This window comes from Magnolia sinica, chromosome 4 (assembly GCF_029962835.1).
Source record: "Magnolia sinica isolate HGM2019 chromosome 4, MsV1, whole genome shotgun sequence".
NCBI lineage: Eukaryota > Viridiplantae > Streptophyta > Magnoliopsida > Magnoliales > Magnoliaceae > Magnolia > Magnolia sinica.
In genome coordinates, this window is record NC_080576.1 from 7231879 (window position 1) to 7255507 (window position 23629).

The 23629-nt window shown below is 40.7% G+C and overlaps 2 protein-coding genes and 1 non-coding gene across 5 annotated transcripts; all 3 read right to left on the bottom strand.

Moving 5' to 3' along the window:
- Positions 1 to 2048: 2048 nt before the first annotated feature.
- Positions 2049 to 12065, bottom strand: LOC131242007 (protein WHAT'S THIS FACTOR 1 homolog, chloroplastic). Its single transcript, XM_058240360.1, has 3 exons — positions 11950 to 12065; positions 5414 to 6763; positions 2049 to 2405 (listed from the first exon to the last, which is right to left on the bottom strand). The coding sequence occupies exons 1-2, from the start codon at positions 12063 to 12065 to the stop codon at positions 5497 to 5499; spliced, it is 1383 nt and encodes a 460-aa protein (XP_058096343.1). The 3' UTR covers positions 2049 to 2405; positions 5414 to 5496.
- On the bottom strand, positions 10094 to 10188 carry TRNAY-GUA (transfer RNA tyrosine (anticodon GUA)). Its single transcript has 2 exons — positions 10152 to 10188; positions 10094 to 10129 (listed from the first exon to the last, which is right to left on the bottom strand). It is a non-coding gene; the product is annotated as a tRNA-Tyr (tRNA).
- A 51-nt stretch (positions 12066 to 12116) lies between the features above and the next one.
- On the bottom strand, positions 12117 to 22151 carry LOC131242301 (probable pectin methyltransferase QUA2). Of its 3 annotated transcripts, none has more exons than XM_058240871.1 (9): positions 22002 to 22151; positions 20519 to 21242; positions 20294 to 20426; positions 18424 to 18664; positions 15446 to 15671; positions 15112 to 15287; positions 14561 to 14864; positions 13630 to 13768; positions 12117 to 12791 (listed from the first exon to the last, which is right to left on the bottom strand). In XM_058240871.1, the coding sequence occupies exons 2-9, from the start codon at positions 21232 to 21234 to the stop codon at positions 12633 to 12635; spliced, it is 2094 nt and encodes a 697-aa protein (XP_058096854.1). In that variant the 5' UTR covers positions 21235 to 21242; positions 22002 to 22151; the 3' UTR covers positions 12117 to 12632. The 3 variants fall into 3 exon arrangements, with proteins under 3 accessions (XP_058096854.1, XP_058096856.1, XP_058096855.1); XM_058240873.1 differs by having other exon boundaries at positions 21944 to 22084; XM_058240872.1 differs by lacking the exon at positions 22002 to 22151 and adding an exon at positions 21659 to 21905.
- Positions 22152 to 23629: the final 1478 nt, after the last annotated feature.

Sequence of the window (23629 nt, forward strand, 5' to 3'; positions counted from 1 at the left end):
TTTTTTTTTAACACAAGCACACACACACACACACCCCACACACACGCACGCACACCCAACACACACACGCCGTGGGATTTCACCACAGGTGGGTACTCAAACCCTTGACCCGGTGTTGAAACTCCTGGGAGTCTACCACCCCGGTAAGAGTAAGGACCCGGATAATATGTTATTAATTTGGGTCACACAAAGGAAAATAATTGGGAGAGAGACGTCCACCTTCGATTTTCATAGGGCCCACTATAATGTGTATGTAAAATCAATTACACCCATTAGATGTGAAACCAAAAGATTGGCTTAAAGGCTAAAAAATGAAGCTCACATGTGATTCAAGTGGGTCGCATTTAGGGAACAGTGTAGAGGGTCAGATTTCCGGATAAAATTTTTCCAATAAGTGTGGTCCATCTGAAATAAAGATGGGCAGATTTTTTTGGCTGCTTGTCTGGGAGGTCTTGGACTCAGCTGGATTCAACCCGGTTCAACACCACGAGTCACACTGATGAGTCGCCCTGACTAGGACAAGTGGAGCTGATTCACCCCTAACTCGGGTGAGTCATGACTCGACCTGAGGCCCAAGAAGTCGGACCAAGTTGCTGAGTCTTTTAACCATGCTCACCTAACACCATTCACATGCTAGCATAGACCCACCCAGTATTGACCTTAAACTCGATCATTACACTACACACCCTAAAGAGTGAGCAAGCTAAGTAGGGTCATTGAGGGGGATTAGGCAGGCAAATCACCAAGCACCGAACACCCACACATGAAAGGGAGTAGCTAGCTGCACAAATTGGCAAGAATGACAATGATTCGTGATTACCAACAACACTCACATGCAAACACCATGCATGCATCAGACTGCACACCCACCCGCGTATACTTGGCCATGATTTCCAATGAATCCATCAACAGTTCCTAATGTGTAACATGGTTCTCAACTTACAGAGGATCGACTCAAAACTCAGCCGAGGCAAATCAACTCAAAGAGATTTCGAGCCAAGAATATAAGAAACTTGATTACAAGCTTGAGTTAGTCCATACCCAACAAGACTCATTGAGTTGGCTCAACAACTTGGCCGGCTTCATACAACTTAGCATGAATCGATTTGTGTCACTCGCCCTATCAACTACCATTTAGTTATAAGAGAACAAGGTGTGCACTGCAGATCCCAGACCGGCCGATTGAGCACACAACTAGAAATTATGAGATTTTTTAGATGCCACAAGGTACTTCGAAATTGCATGCATGGCATACAACCGAGTCAAATTAAACTGTCCAAATTATGGCTCTCTGTTTAGATGCATCATGAAAACAAAGGGATTGGTTAACATTTATAGGATGGTTGAAAAAGATAAAATATTCAATGATCCTACTTTAACAACTAGGAATGTTCATCCATCTGATTTTGGGACTCTTTAGTGACAGTGCGCTACATCCCCAATTTGGCCTGTTTGCAAATGCCACATAGGCAATTTCCGAGTGCCTGCATATCAAGCGTTGTACAGCTGCCTAAGTATCATATAACTTCCCCAAAAAATGTCCTTGGCAACCTGACCACTACAACCTGTTACATCTCAAACCTTACTCGAAACATTTCAAGATTGAAGTGCATAAATCCCACTGTTAAACAAGCCTTGTTAACTGGAAGCGAAAAATCTATTAAGACATCTCATAAGAAATTCTCATAAATTTCCTTTCTTGTTTTCTTTTTTCTTTTTTCTTTTCTACTGATAATCTCCTCAGAGCCTTAGCCTATAGCATGGATGTCTAGAGAATAAATGGAGCTTTTAAGAGTCATCCAAGTTAGATTGAAACCATACATTTTATACCAACAGGCAAAGCATCAGATAGCTGAAGCTTGGTCATGCATCTGGTCAGGAGCTGGGCTGCAATTACATCAAATCTCACGGACCTACACCCTGCTTCTGTGGGTGCTTCCGGGAAGCTCAAGGAAACAAAAACGGCATCCAACGCATGAGCAGTCAATTGTTCAGGCTGTCAGAAATACAAATCCAATCAACATGATAAGAACAGACGGCCACAAGCATGAATAATGGTCAAACCAGACGGTATGTTGTGAATCATGATTGAAATTGTCAATGGCTAGGAGAACAGATGGCCACAAACACGAGCAATCGTCATACCAGCAGTACGTTCCGAATCATGATTGAAATTATCATTGGCTTTGTTTTTGTTTTTTTTTTTTGTTAGCTTGTTAGTACGAGCACAGTCAGATCACACTTTACCGTTAGCCACCCCCACTAGGGAATCGATGCCAAGACCTCAGTGTTGAAACGAGGTAACTTTCACTCAGTCTACCACCTGAGCTATGGATCTGGGTGTATCATTGGCTTTGTTCACTTAAGAAGAGTTCCTCTGGTAAAGTATAAATCGGTTGCCATACCTGCAAAAGGCAATGCAACATTAACATATGAAAACAAATCATTGTACAAAGAAGAAAGGGCTTCTTTCATAATATTTATGTTCCAAGGACTGATCACCTACAACCGGTTGTAGGTTAACCTAACCTGAACCCATTTTTTAAATCGCTTTGCCCTTAAAAAAAATAGATGACATTTTCAAGGGGCAAGATTGGAAATGAAAACTCTGAAGGCAAAAATAAGAGTTGTGGCAGGTTTTAGGTGATCAGTCCCTTCTCATTCCACTCATATTCTAAGGCCCCTTATTTTTCTACCGTAGGTATCTTAATTTGATTAGTTGGAGTAATCCAAGATGTTTTAACAATACAACAATACAGGATTGCCAAGTTAAGGTTTCCTGGCCTGAATTTCAGCTAGTCTTTTTTGAAAGGCAAGGTATTTTATTAGAAAGCACCGCCTCTGAATTCTTCCCTTCTTTTCTTTCTATGTCAATTGTCAAAAGGGAAATATTTTGTGATTGGAACCATGTGTGAAGTGCTTCTTCCGAACATTAGTTCCATCAACATTTTGGAGTACATGGAAGAAATGCAATCAAGGATCTTCTCAGGGATTTATTCAAATGTCTTGGATATGATTGGGGAGATCGTTGAAGGTATCTAATTGGGTTGTATTGTATCTGTGTTCTGCCAATATCTCATTGGGAACGCTTTCTTGACATGCTGGGTTCACGTAGAGTCTCTCATCCTCTAACTCAACTGGTTAACATGACGATTAAAATTGAACTTGATGGCAGGATCTAAAATAGACCATGGGCTGGAGTATCTTGGGACAGCATGCAGGCTGTGCAGGATTGGACCAAGGGTGTGATCATGCTTTTTAAAGGTACTCACCTCGCCTCACACCTTGAGGTGTAGGGTATGCTGCAAGAAGACACAGAAGAAAACAGCCGTGAGGCTGGTTCCTGAGAATGGGGCATTAGCCTCACATATTCTGGTGAACTCAAATGAAGATGAAGACAAATACGGTCATGGGCCACCTGATGAGCGGATGGGACTGATTCTTTTAATCATTGGGTATTCTGGGTGGGTGTTGTCTGATGAATAGTATGGATCTTGCACACAACGGTGGATGGGACTGAATTTTTTTATCAGTCCATGTTCAGGGTGGGCATGTCCTGATGAACAGCTAATGTCCATTTTTTTCTGATAGATAACCGAATTTGTTAAAAGGGAAGGTTGGTGCAACTGAGAGTGGATTGGACTTTGCCTGCATGAAACGTAAGAGTGGGTAAGTCTGATTTTTTATTTATTTTTTTATTTTTTAAAATCAATGCATGCTTATGACGGGCCTCTCCTGGTGAGCAATCAATATCTCACATGCTTGAGATGATTAATCATTGTTTCCTCATTACTTTTCCAACAAATCCACACAGATCCTTAGATCAAAGCTTAATTTATGAAAAATACCTCTTCTCACAAATTTCTTGTATTTTTCATGAGCTCCCGAGAACTTCTTGATTCATTCTTCTAGACAGTTCTAGTAGTGTTTTAAGCACTACATTGAACTTTTGAAAGCAATTTGAGCTTCCATTTGTGCTGTACAAGAGTGAAGATGAGTTGGGGATTTAGGTGGAGATTTGAAAAATTAGGTGTTAGGGTTTGGAACATGGATTTTGGAAAAATTGTGATTTTGGGTCGGGGAATTATGGTAAATTGGGCAAATTGGGAATTATATCTTAGAATTGGGGAAATTTAGGGAAATCGGGGATTTGGGCTAAGAGAAACAGGGAATATTTAGAAATTTAGGTTTCTAGGTTTGAGAAATTGGGGAATTAGAAATTCTAGGGTTTTGTGATTTTGTTGGAAAATTTGATTTGATGTAAGTTTTGAAAGTGGTGTCTAATGATTAAAAAAATATATGTTTAAATACAGACACACACACACACATAAATATTCTAAATTTCCAATGTAAAATAAATTAAAAACTGAGACTGATTCTCCAGTCATGTGCCTTGTGCACCTACGCATTTCAAGTGTCCCATGGGCACTTGCCCCTGGCATGCGCTAGCACCTTTAACCAGACTGATATACCCTAGTGTTGGTTAGGTATATTGTAAATTTATTTTTAGAATTAGAGATTTATAATTTGATGTATGTAACAGTATGCACGTTTATAATAATGTGTATGCAGGATCCATAATAACAACATCACCAGTTCATGTGTAAATTCCAATATCAATCTGTACATAGAACTATATCATGTATACTTGGTATATGTACTGGAGCAACCCAAATGATCTTACCCCTAGCGTACCACATACTAAGAAAGTTGCGCAATGTATACCCATTGGACCCCTTAGCAGAGCAAACAGCAATCAAGTAACCTTGAAATGGAACGTGGTCTAAAAATCTCCTAGATATCCTAACTAGCCAATCTTTAGCACTTTTCAGTTGAGTGTGGATGGTCAGTGACTTCCTTTTGCTGTCAATGGAGGGGTTAGTATCGTCCGATCTAGGAGATTTTTGGGTCACAATCCATCTGCAGTGGAGCTCATCAGATAAACGGTCTGCATCACTGAATCATGGGCCCAACTCAGAACAAGCTCCCAGATATCCTAGCTACACAAGCTTTGGCTCTTTTCAATTGAGTGTGGACAGAAAGTACCTTTATATGTCATCCATGGAAGGGTCAGTATTGTCCTATGCAGAGATTTTTGGGTCATAGCCCATCCTTGGTGGAGCTCATCAGAACAATGGTCTGTATCAATGAACCATGGGCAAACTGTGCACAAAAATTGAAACCCAAGGATAACGTAGATATCTTCAGTCTGAGGATTCATAATTCCGCCAATGTGAATATGGGCAAAGATAACTATAATATGGTCATTTCCAACTTAGTGATATACGTGTTGCAATTCAATCCCGTAGTGGATCCAAATGCAGCTTAAGAATATCTAATATAACCCTATTACTAGCACAAGCATGAATACCACATGAGCATCAAAACACATTATCAGTCAAGTGAAATGTACCTGATTAGCGAATACAGTATTGCATTCAAACCTGTCCCATCATTCTTCCATTCCAAAACCCACTTCCCAAGTCAGTGCCCTTACTATCCACAGTCTTCAATATCAATATCAGATCCCATTCCTTTCATATTGGCCAACCGATACATCTTCTCATTGAACACCACTTGTGGGTCCTTCACTTTCAAGACCCCATCGTTTCCATACGCATCCCTTAAGAACACCGTCCAATTCATCTCTGTACCCGCCAAATAGAATGCCCGTGGCTGCTTCATAAGCATCTGATAAGTATGCTTTGTGAGGCTGAATTCCTCCTTAAACTCCACGATATGATGTATTGAGGCCCGCTTCTCTAACGTCAAGCTCAAGAACTCGTGCAGGACCCCAACCCGGTACTTCTCCGCCTCCACCGACCACAGCTTCAAATCCGAGCCTTCTGAGTATGGCGAGACAAGTGGGAGTGTCGAGACCTCGTCAAGCCTCCTCTTATCCCCGTCATCCAAATTCAGAGATTTTCGATGGGCCACCTCGAATTTGAACGTCCTCTTGACCCGATCCTCATCCAGGACAAAATCCCGCTCGAGTGCAGACACAGCTAGGAACGGGTCCCACTCGACAAGCTCGAGGACGCGCGTCCCACCACTGTCAATCGCGACCCTGAAGTAGTCAGGGTATTTGAGAGCACGGTCCCGGAAGTCGTCAGGAATGCCGAAGAGGTGACGGCAGTGGTGGATTTTGGAGAGGGGAATTCGGTGTTTGGAAGACATCATCAGGAGCTTACGGACAGTCGTGACGCGGGATTGCTCGAGCACATCCATGATTGAATTCTCTTCCTGGAGAAGATCTTCCATTAAGTCAGTGAAACCGAGCCAGATCTTGCCATCGGTGTGGCGGTAGAGCTGGAGGAGGGAGGGATGCCGTTCGATGGAGCGGGCCACCTTGCGGCCGCGGGGGAAGCCGAGCTCGCGGTGGAGCTTTCCGGCTTCATCGAGGAGGAGAATGTGATCGGGCTGGTTGGAGAGGAAGGATTTGGTCCTGGTGATGAACCGGAAGAGTGTGTCGCGCTGAACGATCCGCTCAAAGGCTTGGATGCGTTGGGATTCGTGCTGGACGAGCTTGGTGCGCGGAGAGTCCTTTCTCTTGCGGGGCTTTTTGGGGGGTTTTCGCTTTTTGTTGATTGGAGGGCATAATGGGAAAGATGATGAGTTAGGGTTAGGGTTTTCGAAATGGGATGATGAAAAGAAGGAAATGAAGGGTTTTTGCAAGGGTTTTTGGGGTTTTTTGGAGGAGAGGAGGAGGCGCCAAGCCATGGGTTTTTTGGGAATTTTGTTTTTCCTCGGGTGATTTTGTAATCTGGAATTACTCCGGTAGAAGTTTGATAGTTCATACTCTTGTGCTTTGATATTTTTCACTTGGGATTGATGAAACTCAATTTAAACCGTCCAGATCATTTAAAATTCTGTAGATAGGTTTTTCTATAAACATCTGATTGATTTGACTATCATAATGTTTGATATATGTGGAATTTTGTTTAGGGTTTTTTATATAACGTAGACCGTTGCGCCTGACCAGATTAAAGCTGCTAACACGTGGCACGAACATGAAATCTAAACCGCCCAAAAAGTGAGCCCCGCTGATATTATGAACTTTTGACGTAAATGGTTCACTAGTGGACATCTAACACACCGTAGAAGTGAAAAGAAGCAGACGGTCCAAATTCAACGAACATATCTTCGTTAATCAGAGATCGGCTTGTCAAAGTCAAGTTGATTTTGAGTGTATGACCAGGTCCCACTACTTGGACGGATGATATTTGAGGTACATGCGACTTGAATGGTAGGGAGCCTCATCAGTACCCAAAATGAGATTGTTCTAGCCTCTGATTGGTGGACACCAACCGTCCAGTATATGACCACCAATCCAATGGTCAATCATCCATTACACTCCGCCGGAATTTCAAGGTTTCTATTTTATAGTAAGGGCCCGTTTGGCCGGATGGGTTGAAAGGGATTGAATGGTCCTAGGGTGGATGGCATGGATTTCAAGGTAACGATGGTGTCGCAGTGCATTGTCTTAAGATCGATGGGATCGCTATATCTCAGGATTACCATATTAAGGCTCCGTTTGTTAAATCCAAAGTCTAAAGCCTGAATCTAAAGTCTAAACCAAGCCTGAATATAAAATCCAAAAAACTTGTTTGGTAACTATGTTGAAGTCTGAAAATTAGTACTGAATTTGAAACAATTTGTTTGTTAACAAACATCTGAAATGTTTGAAATATATTATTTTGACACATTTGCCCATCTCTTGTTTGGAAATAATTTACATTATAAAGAAATTATTTTTTATTAAATAAAAATAAAATTATTCTTTTTAATTCAAATAAAATATGAAATACTTGATAAAAAATTCTAAGGGCTACGAAAGTTTTCGATCGACCTGATATTTGTGTTTTCCCTTCTTTCATGTCTGCCTTAACACATGAACAAGTTGGATCTCAAAAAACATCATGGTAGACATTTGGAAGGTTTCAATGGTGGGCACACGCTCACAACTCTTTTATGTGGTGGGGTCCACTCCAGCCTTGGATCTTCCTCATTCTTTGGATTATGTCCTAAAGTGATCTCTCAAAATGTATGGACGGTTTGGATACAACATACACATCATGGTGGAGCCCACAGAACTTGGTGACATCACTTTAGCAGGGACTCTTGCCACTCAACCCGTCAGCATCCAATCTGCGTCCGTCGTCGTAGGAGATCCGCATCTAGTCCAAGACGGAAACGGATTGGCTACTCCACCAGCCACTGTGGTCGGTGCTCTGTTAGCCCCTCCATGATGTATGTGTTTCATCCACTTTGTTCATCCATTTTTACAGATCATTCTAGTGCTTCAAACCAAAAATTAGAAGGATATAAATCTCAGGTGGACCACACCATAGGAAAACAATAATAATTGGATATGCATCATTAAAATCCTCCTAAGGCCCACTGTACTGTTTATTTGACATCCCATATTTTTATTAGGTCATACAGGCCCAGATGAAGGGAAAAAACAAAGATCAGCTTGATCCAAAACTTTTATGGTCCCCGAAAGGTTTTTAATGGTCAACGCTATTTAACACTGTTTCCTGTAATGTGGCTCACTTGAGATTTTGATATAACTAATCTTTTGTCCCATAGCATGAAATGATCTGAAAAAATAGATGGATGGCATGGATGAAACATATACATCATGGTAGGGCCCACAAAGCACCGACCATCAGCCACTGGCCGGTGGCAGTGGGAGTAGCTAGTCCGTTCCTGCCATGTTTAACGAGGACGCGGATTGCTTACTACCCCCGCCCGTCCCTGGCTCCGAACTGGAAGTTCTGTGGGTGGGTCCACTGTGATGTATATGTACATCTAAACCGTCAATCCATTTTCTCAAATTATTTTAAGTAATCAAAATAAAAATGAGGCAGATCCAATGCTCAAATAATAATCTTGGTTGCATTAAAATGCAAGAGTAGTCTGTGATGTGGTCCATTTGATTGTTGGATCTGACTCATTTTTGTTTTGATGCCTTAAAATAATATGAGAAAAGGAATAGAGGGTTTGGATATACAGGTACATCACGGTGGGCCGGCCCACAGAACTGCCTGTTTGGAGCCAAGGACAGGCGGGGGTAGTACACAATTCGCATCCGTTGTACGAACTGTTCAAAGAGTTCAAAGTTACATGGGCCACTGTGATGTTTTTTTACCATCCAACCTATTCATTAGGTCATGTAGACGTGGATGAAGTGAAAACACAAATATCAACTTGATCTGAAACTTCTCCAACTCTTAGGAAGTTTTTAATGGTGTACGTTCAATCCCCACCTTATGGTCCAATTAATTATTGGACCTGCTTCTTTTATTGGATCACACCTTAAATTATCTGAAAAAGTTGATAGATGGTGTGGATCAAACATATAAATCATGGTGGGGCATAAAAAAGTTTCACAGGTTAAATGTTATTTTTGTACTGCACAAACAATTGAAAATAAAAAATTTTCATAATAACTTGAAAAGGGGTACTTTTAGAAGCAAAATAATTGTTGTTTAATGAAAAATCACAGAGCGCATTCCGCGTTCACCGTTAAGCCAGACTCCTATCACGAAAAGAATTCAATGAAAAACCCTTTAGCGCTTTCCGTCTTTCGCGTTAACAATGCATTAACAAATACCACTAAACACGGAAAATTTTTTCTATTCCGCGTTAAGTGCAAAAATTCAGCGTTAACAAACACGGCCTAAGTCTTAGGGTGGATTGAATGAGATTTAAAGGTAATGTTGGTGTTGTCAGTGGATTGTCTTAAGATCTATGGGATTGATATATCTCGGGATCAGGTCACCCAATCTGTTTGGCACGCCCGGATAATCTTGGGATTTAACTTCCAATCCCTTCCACTACCATCCAATCCCTTCCAATCCGCCCGGCCAAGCGGGCCCTGAAGGGGCCGTTGGACCGGTGGTGATCAGTGCCTTAAATAAAAGGGGGGAAATTTTCGAGGCTTTAACCATGGAAATTGTGTGGGGTCGGTATTATTTATGAGTCTGAATTTGGACCATGGCCCCACCTATGATGGAGACAAGTTTGGTGGATAAAAGTGGGGGAAAAAAAAAGTCCTAAAACCCCCTGCCTTTAAAATTCTCAAAAGTCCGACCTGCCGGATTCGAACCAGCGACCTAAGGATCATCCTGCTATTTTGCATCAAACTACAGTCCTCCGCTCTACCAACTGAGCTAAGGTCGGTTGATGGGAAAGAACTGCATAAAATATGGAAGATGTATAATAATTCTGCGTCAAATCATCCTAGCCATCTTATGTCCTGTTTGATGTGGAGCTGAGATTAATTTTCAGTGAATCAAATCCGGAGGAAGCATCGTATAATATCGGGCATGATGATACAGTTCCAATTGATGAGGTGGTTCCGGATATTGTAGGCCCAACAGGAAGGGTTCAGGCAAATCCGCCCCGTCCAAAATTGGCCCCAAGTTGGACGCCCGGATTTCAGTATACGTACGTGGACCCCTAAGGCCTTACGTGCAAAGGATACTGGCGGCTGACCTGGCATCACGCAAAAGTAACGAGGACCCATCAATCTAATGTCCACTCGTGATTTTCGCAGCTGGGTCCATCAAAGTGACCAACGTTGGCCCACCTGAGCTCAACCAAACATGAGACAGAGCTGGGCCTGATTTCAATAGGACCGTATAAATAAACCAGATTGGCAACCTTTACTATGGACTGGCCCGATAGCATGAATCCTGACCCATTTATGGTTGCTATAAGCCAGGCCTAGGCGTGTGATGATGGGCCTTGCAATGTGTCAGGTTCGGTTCAGGCCCTATACGATCCATGCCGGCTCCCATTCCTTAGGACCCTGACTTGCATATCGGGTCGTCGTCGCATTGATTAGATGATCCAATCTATTCCTTGACCCATATTAGGGCACTCACACCAGTGGGTACTTGAACCCATGACCTTGTGTGTTGAAACTCAAGACTAGACATAAGGGCCCATTTCCAAAGTCACTCATTCTAAGTTATGTAAGATTTTTTTTTGGCTCACCACTCTTTGAAGATTGGACCCACCTTACTGAGAGATGGTATAGTCAATAGTGTCATTGACCATGGTCTAGACGTGAACCATCTAACCATTCAGATTTGAGTAATGTTAAAGGTCCAGTTCTTTCTTGAATGTGAAATCATTTTAGATCGTACCCAGCTTTGAACGTATAAGCTCAACCCAAACATAACCCGAGTTGTGTTAGGGTTTACGTAGTCATGGCCATGGTTGGGTTGATGTTGGCTTGGGTTGACCTGTCGCACCCCACACTGGAGTTGTCTGAGGTGAGATTTGACAACACTTGAAAATCATCCTTGATGTCGTCAAGCTGCGAAAATTTCATCAAACAAATCATATGCTGTTGGGAACAGATGGAACCAGATGCTGTAAGGACAAGATATTGACCATCTTGATTGTTGCCCTCCACTCTCCATTCTCTCTTTGGATGAGGTCTACTAACTGAATAGTACTTGATGCCCCAGCCAACCCCTGTTAACTTAAATTTTGAGTTCTCCGGCCTACTGAAGAGGAGACATAAATGCAGCCCAACGGTCGACATTCATGGCTCAACAGTCAATTGGGAAAGGGACTATCTTCCTTGGTAACTCAGCAACAATCCTCCAATATGGATCTTTGAGGTGGGACAACCTTAGCAGGCATATGCAATCTCCACAGATCATGCTAGCTTCACAAGAAGTTGGGTCATGATTCAGGATCCATAGCAAATGGCCAACTTGATGAGCCCTCCATTACATACATGTGGGCCCATGGTTGTGATCAAGACCATTGATCTAATGGGTGCAATTTCAATGGGGTAACATGAAATCTCCCCAGGCTGAAAATCCTAACCCCATTCGATCTGTGGAGTTGTCTAGATCAAATGTGGATCATTGGTGTCTTGTTCCTAACTCTCCATTTTTGGGCCACTGATGGATGGGTTAGAACCTTACAAACTCAGAGATTTTCAGACAGTCCAATCCACAGTGAGGCTTCTGTAATTCCCCCAACAGAATATTGTCATTATCTAATGGTTCAAAATCACCACACTGAAGTTTCACCATTCTTACAACCATCCAAAATCTAAAATAGAAAGAGCTTTTGGCGAAGTTGGATTTTGTGAACCTAAAACATGTAGAGTTTATTGCCATGAACATATCAATCTACATAATAGAAATACCAAAGAGAAGTTGAAGAATAACAGAAAAATAAATGAAGTAGCCTGCATGCGATGTACAGGAACATCATTTGTTTTATCCAGCAATCCACCGGCTTTTGCCGTCTGCACTGTTGTATTCTTATACTGACAAGACATGGAAAATTACGTACCACCCTATAATCTAATCCCTGCATTTGGGTAATTACAATGGCCCTATGGACGCCTTGCGGTTCCATAGGTGTTCGTGGTTGTGTCCACCTCAATCTTCTTCTTTTCTTTTCTTTTCTTTGTTTTGCTTTGCTTCTTTTTTCTTTTCTTTTCTTCTTCTTCTTCTTCTTCTTTTTTTTTTTTCTTTTTTTTTTTTTTTTTGTAAATTCTAATATCTCCCTTGGCGGATCTTTATGACAAATAACTACAATCCAGAAATTTAATGAATACTATATACCTTCTCGGGATTTGGTAAAACTGTGTTTTATTTCTGTTGTTTCTTGATGAAGGGCTTCTGGCAGATTAGGAGTCTCTCATCACTATTGCTCTCCATCTCCACCACACGTGCATCCCATCTCAGCTGGGACACAAGAGCTCTGGCCGTTTCGATTACAGAAGCCGAATCGTGTAGGATGACCCAACCCTGCACATTGGTCATTGTTCATGACTTTAAACACAAATGACAGTAAAATGTAGCATGACATCAGAATAACAAGCTCAATTTCATTTTCTTGTGTTTGCACTTCAGGTCTCTGCAAGCTGCTTCCTAATTCTGGGTAAATGGCAATGTGCAAAAATGCCTCAAACATAGTAACGTGGATCAGTTTGACAAGTTCAGATAATTCTATCTTAGGGACAAATAATCATTTTCAAAATGCAAGGATCTGACTCATCCAGCTACTTTAGAATATGAATTTTATCTCAGTCGGTGTTCAAATATTGAAAATATTAACTTCGCGCATCAAGTGTATCATATGCTTCCATCGAGATGCAAACAAAATATTGAATGGATCAATAAGTAATTGGATGTTCCCTTTCCTTTTCTTCTCTTTTTTAAATTTTCGGTGTGTTTGGTTGCACCAAATATCATGAAATTACATCATGTTTTGCATCAGATTAGACTGATTGATCATGAAATTTGGTGCAGCCAAAAACGCATTCTTTATCAATATAGTAAATATCGCCAAATTGCAATTACTTAAGCATTCATATCGAGGACTAGGCTCCAAATTGCAAATGCCACTTTCAGGCTGGGGTTAAACATACTGCGACTGCAACGTGATTATGTATTCTAAGATACGCCAATGCAATTTCATTATTTCCCTCTTTCAATCAAACTAAGTGACCTAACAATGCCTATGGCTATGAATAATTAACTGAGCTACTCCGGAAACAGTGATTGAATTTTAGCAACAAGAGGAATGAGAGAACCACCTGATACTAGAATAAAACACAAGAGAGACAAAAGGTATATAGGGTACCTCTGGCCGAAGGATGCGATCCATCTCCAAGAATAAATCGAGCATGTTACACCTGCGCTGCTGACCATCTTCAAGTGACAATAATCCTTGGGCATGCACCATATCATAAGTTCTAGGATATGTTGGAAATGCCTCACACCTGAGTAAAGGATGTAAAAATTATTCAAAACCATTCAACAAAGGAAAAAGATAAGGAAATAGGAAGAAACTTCAATTTCTCTAAGGGTGCATTTGGTTGCACCAAATATGAAATTTTCATGATATTGATGCAACCAAAAGCACCCTAAACAATAAAGGAAAGTTGCTTCCAAGAAGGGCCAGGTCCATGTGATAGAAAAGTTTCCCATGATCTAACATAATAAAATAAATCTTTAAAGTGGAAAGAGAAGCAGCAAATAGAATTGGAAGCAAGGTTTTAAATCAGTGTATTGGGTTTCATATACAGCCCTGTATCACCCGTATTTGGCTGTTTCAGGCTGATACAGCTGTATCGTTCACAGGCGATACTGGTGTGTAACAGTTAATACATACTGGTTTGGGACAATACTTTGAATCTTGATGGGAAGAATTTCTGTACCATGAAGGCACGAAGAAAACGGATCTGCGGAATTCCTGTAAGACAGGTTTCATTACTGGAGGAAGGCTGCAAGGTGAATGCTGCTAACTACTCGTAACAGCCATTGACTTTTTTAGTGCTTGGTTGGTTGGTTCAATGAAGTCTAAACGGTTCCTGAACGGTGATTTAAAGGATAAGATGGATGAGACCGTGATTGGGTGAGAGCAAGGAACAAAATGTAGGGGGGCGGTTAAGAATCAGAAGGAATAAAAGAAATATATTTGCAGAAGTTATAGTGGCATTCAAGTCGTGTCATCCAACATAATTTTGCTTGGCTTGCGACTAATGTATGATGAAATCAGTTCACGTACATACCAGTCATGTAGAACACCGACAAATCCCCTATCGAGAATTAGAGGGAGGTAGTTGGGACCACTTGTGGGGACCACATTCATAACCCAGACAGTTTTCCCAGAATCCAATAGAGCAGCATTAAAGCCACCAAATTGCGCATTCATGTCCAGTACATTTCTGATCATGTTGAAAGGTGGGGATGGATCCTCATCACCGGGCCTTTTAGGGTGGTCTGAGAATATCAGAGGCGAGAGAAGAGACCAATAATTGCGGATGATGGAGTTCCACTTTGTGGCATCCTCTGCAAAGTCTTCTGAATGCACATCTGATGAAGCAGAAAGACATTCATTAGCAAGAACGAAATGGGCATGTTTCAACCTAACCCGACCCGAATTTGCTCAACCCAAACCCAATCCGAATTCAAATCGAATTGGCGTTTTCCAACCCAAACCCAACCAGATGACCTTGATAACCTGACCCAAAATCAGGTTAGGTCAATTAGGTTTGGGTTGACTTGAACCCAAGTTGCAGCCTGTAGAAATTTCCCCTAGTTCTGTGGAATGAAATGTTACCGTGTATTTCAAGTTCTGTTGAGTTCAAATTAACCCGAGAAGGCCAGGTTGTTCTTTCTTCAATAGGTATCCATCGATGGCTCCGTGTTCCCCCAATGCAAGCTTCCAAAGGCCGGTAGTATGGAGATTCAATATCATGGCCCTTGCTGCAAACAGAAGGGCCAGCTCCAGATGTCCTAAAAAAGCATGCAGTGTGTTATGGTAAATCAGGACCTCTCATTTTCATCACATAACGAGGGGGGGTTACAGAAGGCATTTTTATTTTCTATTATATGATTATGAAAGAAAAATCACATGTTACAACTGAATGGTAGACTTGTGATGGTTGCCTCACCGAGAATCATAACAGTCTCTTTTACTGGTTTTTTTCCAGACAACAGTTTCATCTTGCTGTGATAACATCTCCCAGCAGAGATTTTCTGCAAAACCTCGAACAAACGTCCATTTCTTTTGTTTCTCCTTGTCACGCAGTGACCTCTGAGTGTTTGTTAGCGGTGAACTCCAGACAAAGTAACCACCAGGCCTCAAAACTCTATCAACTTCAACCAAGAAAATACCATCTGCATTCATGTAATAAAACAAGTAAACCCCACATTTCCAAATCTACAATTTCCATGAAATGACCTAAGTTAACAGAAACAGAAAATATAGCAATTGATCATGCGCAACATAGGCCTTCAATTGAAGGAAGTTCAGTTCATGTGGCAAGCATCAAACCAATAAAGACATGTTTGAAAAGTACATCTAAATGATGACTCTCGGATAAGGCTTCTGGTGCCTGACAATTCAGTCATGATCTTCTTTAGGGGGTGTTTGGATCGTAAGTTACTTAAGATAAGCTACTTTTGCCTCAAGTAGCTTATCTTGGTTTCCACTTATTAAGCTGAAGTGATTAAGTAACTTTAAGTCTTTAAGTATAAAAGTTACTTATAATTGATCTTAAACCAAACTTACTTATCTACTGCTGTAAGCAGAAAAAGTAACTTATTTGGTGGTATCCAAACAGGCCCTTAATTAAAAGGGAATTTTACAAACACACACACACACACACACACACACACACACACACACACCCACCTACCTACTTAATACATAATTTACATTCTGGTACCTTTCTCCAAAAAGGTTTTCAATAAGCTACCCCATTAATTTAAGTAATTATCATTAGAGTACCTATATGTTAAGAAAATTAATGGAAGTTGGGGTTCAGCAATGCAAGCAAAGGGGTTGACAGCTCAGATGAGCCCTAGCATGATGTTTATGTGAAATCCACCCCGACAACGAGGTGCTTCAACCCATGTCAGGCCTAGGGCCCAAAAATCAGCTCCATCCGAGATTTAGGCGAACACATGATTGGAAATAGTGTACAGGGCAACCCTCACCGTCCAAACTATTTCCCTTGGTGCAGCCCATTCGAATCATGGATGGGCATGTTGTTTGGGCTGTGGGCCTAAATTTTGTTGTGGCATCTAATGGTTGGAGTGGATTACATATAATCATCACAAAGGGCCCTATAAAAATCCAAGGTGGACGTCTCTCTCCCAACCGCTTCCTTTGGTGTGGCCCACCTAAACCAAAGGTCAGCCTGATGTTTAAGCCCTAGGCCGAATATGGGATTACACATCTGATGGTCAGAGTGGATTTCAGATACACATCACAGTGGACCTATAACAAATCAACGGTTGGCATCCTATAAATTTCCCTTTATATATATATATATATATATATATATATATATATATATATATATATATATATATATATATATATATATATATATAGTTGAGAGAGGGGTACCACCCTTGATTGTTTAGGGGGACTGCAATGACGTGTGTGTGTGTGTGTGTGTGTGAAATTCACTTTGACCATTAGATGTGTAACCACACGTTAGGCCCAAGGCCAAAAATCAGGTTGATTTGTGATTCATGCTAGCCACACCAAAGGAAACAGTTGGGTGAGAGATGTCCACACTTAATTTTTATAGGACCCACTGCTATGATTAGATGAAATCCACTTCAACCATGAGATGCCACACCAAAATTTAGGCATGCGGCCCAAACATCAGGCCCATCCGTGATTCAGGTAGGCAATATCAAGGGAAACAATTTGGAGGGTGAGGGTTTCCTTATACACTGTTAAAAGTCATGTGGTCTACCTGGATCACAGATGGGGCTCATTTTTGGGCCCTAGGCCTGCATAGGGTGACACAGCTAGTTGTCATGGTGGATTTCACTTAAACAACAAGGCAAAGCTCACCCAAGCTGTCGATCCCTTTGCTCTCACAACCAAACCCCATCTTCCATTAAATTTCTTAATGGGGTAGCTTATCAAAAACCTTTTCAAAAAAGGTACCGGAATGTAAATCATATGTTAAGTGGGTAGTTTGTTATAAAATTCCCTATTTAAAAACGCATCTCATAATTAACAAGAAAAAGGGAAAGGGGAGATTTTGAGAAAAGAAGGAAAAAAAAAAAAAATCATTTATTTTTTATGTGCCCCATTGAATATTCTGTTTGTGACTCGGGTTGCAACATGGTTCAGGTCAATCAGACCCGACTAACCCCAATCCAAGTTCTGGTGAGGTTGTCAGGGAACTTGAGTCGAGTTAGGGTGGAAAACTCTGACCCCTTTTGGAAATCAGGTTGGGTTTGGGTTGAGCAAATTTAGGTTGAGTTGAGAATAATCCTATGTACTTGAGTAGGGATGAGTTAGGTCAGGTTGGGTTCAGTCTTTTTTTCTTCTTTTCTTTTTTTGAAAGGTAACAGGAATTTTATTAGAAGAAGAAAAAAGCACCGACAAGGCAAAAAATACTAGCAAAGGAGGGGGGAAAAAAAACAAGCATCCCAAAATTTACAACAGAAAATTACAATCATCTACCAAACATGACACCCAATTGCTAACAAAACCCATCACCCTCAAAATCACCCAACCTGGAACGTGGCTTGAATTTCAGAAGCACCTTCCATTCCACTCTTAGGTTCAGTCAATTTGGGGTTGAGTATAGAGGACTTCGGGTTGGGTCGTGTTGCAGCTTGGGTCCTCTTGAGGTCGGGTAAGGCTCAGGTGGACCCTTAACCTGGCCCAACACGCCCGAGTTGTAGCACCCCTCTTTGTGACTCTATATACTAATAATAAGTTCATTATCATGTGCAAATTAGGTAAAATAATCAACAAATCTCTCTAAAAATGGAGAAGCCTAACAAACTTATATTTCATAAAGGCATTGCCTATAACTTTCACTAGCCACTACCAGTCCAAACATGGGACAGAAAAGGTAAACACGAAAATGTGTGTGTATATATATATATATACCTTTCTGCTCCCAGTCGACTCCACATTGTGCACAATGCAACATATCAAAGGAAAGAGATGGATATGGCAATTGTTTTGATGCAAAGGAACCAATCATTGCAGGAAGGCCTCTTTCAAGAGTTAGTTGAACTTGGCTGCCCGATACCTCATAATTTGCGATACACATTGTCAATATCTGCTTTGAAAAGAGGTGAGCTCCAAAACTTCCATAGCCACATCCTATATCTAAGACAGTTCTAATCTGCAAAATTAAGAAGAAGAAAAAAATATGAGCATTTCCACCTTCCAAATGGATAAAATTAGTTGAGTGGATCATAATGTGGGGAATGATTGAAAAATACAACTCAGACACTGATAGCTTGCAAAAAGTTTGCAATTTTTTTATTTGTTTGTTTATTTATTTATTTATTATTATTATTATTATTATTATTATTATTATTTTGCATCCAAGTTACCAAATTTGACTAAGGGTATGTTTGGTTGCACCAAATATCATGAAATTTCATGAATTACTCTAATTCGGTGCAACCAAACACCCCAAGCAAGAGTGATGTCCGAAGTCAAGTCTTTGTCAAGATGCTATACAACTTCAATGCGAGTCTGACCTGATTAAATTGCTCCTATTTTACGTTTACACTAGTGCAATGCTTATATCCATGCAGTTATTTATTCAAGTTACCTTCCGTGTGCTCTGTAGTTGTATCAAAACATTAAAAGAACACGTTCAATGATACTATTCTAAGACCATGAGTTAAATTTTTATTTTTTATTTTTTTTTAGAAAAAAGGTATGGATGGATAGCATAAAAAAAAAAGGTATGGGAGACTCTGCTTCAATGAAATCCTGAAAAAACTTTCCGAGTCACAAATTTCATCTCCTGTCAAGGCTTTCAAATGAAGGCCCACCATTCATGTGCTAGACACTTTGAATCAGTACTATCTACTATGACATGTGCAGCACTTCAATTGTGTCTACCTAAGCCCATTTCTTCAGGAACGTTGTTCCAAATTCCAGAATTGATCTATATATTACATGCACGCATAAATATATGTATAAGTTCCATCATGAAAAAAAAAATGCAGTGGCATCAAACATGAAGAAAGCCACTTGAAGTTTGCAAGACACTTCCATATGAAAGGGGCCCGCTTCACCCATTTGCACAACCTGTGGCGAAAAGCATTTTAGCAGTCCACGAAGAAATCAAAGCAAAATGGTAGCAACTGAAATATTGCGCTGTTGTTGCAGTGGCCATGTTTAGATTTCAGGGAATTGAATTATTTCGAACCAAGATAAAAAACTGAACCCGCCCCAAGATATCAAAGAAACATATAACTCAACAGCAAAAGCAAATATGGTCCCACTAACATGCCAGGATGCCCTTCCAATCCGCATACCATTCCAAAGCACCATATTGCTCATTACCAGGACCAATTCATTAGAACTAACAAGTATAACAATGAACAGACCGAATCAATTAAGACTATTTGATTTTAGAAAGCTCAGGTTTCGTCCGGATAAATAGTTGGGAATGGCATTTTAAAAAAAATGCATATATTCCAAAGATTCAACAAGTGGCCATGCCAATTTCATACTCAACAAAGGTTTTTATCATTGTTAAAGGAATCATGCGGCCATCAATACTACAAGAGCTAGTTGGAATTTATCAAGTGCAGTAAATGTAACCTCGCAACTGATATTCAGCTAGGGGGCATTTGGTTTGCCCAAATATACTGAAATTTTATTAAATTTGGTGCAACCAAATGCACCGTTAAATGTATTGGTTTTTCATCTGACAGATTAATGTGGGCTCACCAGCAAGAGAGAAAAAAAAGAAAAGAGTAAGCTCTAATAACAAGCGCGTAGTACTCACACCAGCCTGGTTGAAATTATATTCGTTTCGCAGCCCGATCATTTCCGCTATTTGATGGGAATAGTCTTCAACTCCAGCAACAATTCCAGAGTCTGAATGGAAGGACATCTGATCTTCATCTAACATCATCATTCTGTAACCATAAAGAGCGGCAATGTCAAATACAGTTAATTGGAAATCAGCAATTGGAGAATTGGTTAAAGGAGGGAGAAGATCAGCACCAACCTCTTGGTCACGATTCCGGAGGAAAGGATTTCTTGGGCAGTGATCTTCACATTGGCTATCCAAATGACATCCCTCCCGGTCGGCCACCGGAGAGGAATTTTGTAATTCTTTGGTGGGAGGACCAAGCAACCTCGGGTGGATCCACGAGGGCACTGCCGATCATACTCGCTCCCATCGGAATAACCCAAATCCACAGTTTCAGAGACGTTGAAGCATGGGACATAATTCTCATACTCCTGAGGGCATGACTCCACCTCTTTCAACTTCGCCAGGCCGAGCGAGAGCACTCCAACATCAGCGAGGTCTGTGATCAGCTGTTCTTGGAGTCGTCTATAACCCCGAATGACGTTACCTCTCGATGACGTTGAGATGAAGATCATCCACCAAACGGACCCGATAAGAGCAAACACCATTATCAGAACCAGACTGAATTTGAGAAATGACAAGGCGAAGCTTTGCCGAGCTCTTGAAGCTCCAGAGTACGCCGGGTCTGATCCAAAGCCATTAACAGCCGAGCTCGATTTTGAAGAATGATTGTCAGGGAAAACAATACTAGTGAGGAAGCGCAATGACAGGTGGGTATGCCGACCAGGCGAACGATTCCTATCCACATCTTCCTTCTCTGTTCTATCTTTCATCTGAGAATCATTCCAGGAATTGCGGCTACTCTCGGCGAACCGTCCGCCAGATAAACCGCGGTGAAGCGGCTGCGGCATTCTCCGACCTGCAATTGTCCAATAAACAAATTCAAAACCCAAATTAAAAAATAAATAAAAGAAAAGCATCCAGGAAGCTTATCCTCTCCCAAGAAACAAGAGAAAGAAGAAAATGATATTTCAGGAAAACCTGGAAAGAGAGAGAGAGAGAGAGAGAGAGAGAGAGAGAGAGAGAGAGAGAGCTAATTCCAACTGAAGAAACAGGGGAAACAAGAAGAAGGGTATCTCAAGAAGTCTGAAAAACAAAAATAAAAAAGACCCAAATAGCTTATTCCATCTGAAGAAACAGGGGAAAGAAGAAATGAGCATTTTAGGATAGATATGCCAGCAATTCCTTCAAACCAGATCTATAAACCCACTATAAAAAAAATAAAAAATAAACCCCACCCAGATTTCAAAAACACACATACACACTCTCTCTCACCTCAGATAATTTACTTGAGGTTTTTGCCTGTATTTCCAAGCAGAGAAGAGGAGTAAGAACTCAATCACCAAAATGGCGATAGCTCATTTAATGTGCTTGAAGCCTTGAACTGAGTCCCACCACCACTCCGCATTAACAAAAGTGCAAAAGGTGGATCTTTTCAGTACGTAGGAGTAAGGACTAGGAAAGATACATGAATCCCAATTCAGAGAACAAGATCAGAAACAAAAGAAAATGAAAAAAAAAAAAAAGAAAAATGAAAAAAGAAAACAAAAATCAGATTACAGAAGCTGCTTTCCAACTTCACATCTTTCAAGAAAGAAGTAGAGAACAAAAACACTACCGAATTTCAGCGTATTAAGCTCCAGATTTCATGAAGTCTGTTACAAATGTCATTACTCTATCACCAACCAAAACTCCACCTTTTTTTTTTCTACTCCCTCCCCATTTAAAAGCATTTTCCTTTATTATATAATATTTATTAGATTGATTTAATATTAATTATAAAAAATGAGAAAAGATAATTACATGAAAGTTACCTGAAAAATAACTCTCTCACCGGTCACCACCCATGAAATAAAAGCCCAGTCGAAACACGTGGATTACTTACTCGATACTGGACGTTGCGCTGTGGGCCCCACAATGATGTATGTGCTTTTCTATCCACGCCGTCCATCCATTTTTCCAGCTCATTTTAGGGCATGATTCCAAAAATGAGGTAGATCAAATTCTCAAGTGGACCACACCATAGGAAAATAATGGTGATTGAATGGCTACGTTAAAAACTTCTTGGGGCACAAAAGTTTTTCATCAAGATGATATTTGTGTTTTCCCTTCGTCTATGTCTTTGTGATTTAATCAACAGGTTGGATGCTAAATAAATATTACAATGGGTCCTAGGGAGTTTTTAATGATGGGCATTCAATTAATACTTTTTTTTCCAGTGGTGTGGTCCATCTGAGAGTTTGATCCTCCTTATTTTTGGGCTCATATTTTAAAATAATGAACCAAAATATATGAACGGCGTGGATAAAATACACACATCATTGTGGAGCCCACAGAGCACCGTCCAGTAGCGACCTGGCAGTGTCGGTATGCAATCCGCGTTCGATTTTTTTAACACCCTTACTTTAGAGTTTTGATAAATGGACAGTGTTAGAAATTGCAGCATTTAAATCCGGATGAACGGCTCCTGTTTGTAGTTAATTAATTCAAGTCGGTTACCCTGCAAGACTTTGCAGAATAAAGTAGTTAGTTACCTGCTTATACACTTCCTCATGTGTGGGCCCACCAGTGGAAATGCCATCCAACTCAATGATAATCGAATGTATAGTTGTGCTTCGAGTTGAGTTGGATAAGTTAGGGGTGACCCAGTTCAATTCGGTTTTGAAATAGACTTGATCCGAGCTAGACCGACTCGATGAACAGTCCAGCGTGCTTGACCAGATCCAATTTCAGGTCTGTGTGGGATTAATCCGAACCAAGTCCATCCTAGTCACATGTATAGGTCAGGCTGGACAGGCATCCATTGGCTGGAATAACAATTCAAAACCTAAATGCAACTGCCTGGATTGTAGCCTTTTCAAAAGCTACACTGCATCTCATATTTGAAACATCAAATATGAGTATTATTATTATTATTATTATTATTATTATTATCCACAGGAATCAGGTTTTGAACCGAGTTGAGTTAATACTGAGTTGGATTTCACATCAAGTTGAATTGAATCAAATTACTAGGTCACCTGAACTTAACTTGGTTTGAGTTCAAATTGAACGGAGTCTAATTAGTTTGATTGACTCACCAACTTAGTCCAGAACAAGTCGGTTTTGAATGAGTTGGATGAATCGAGTTATCGTATGTCAATATCTAATTAAATGCCCCAAAACGGACGTTTTCCTGGCAGTTGCGGATAGTGTAGCAAGGCCCTCACAACTCTTCAAGGGTGTGTGAAAACTCCATCAGCTCCA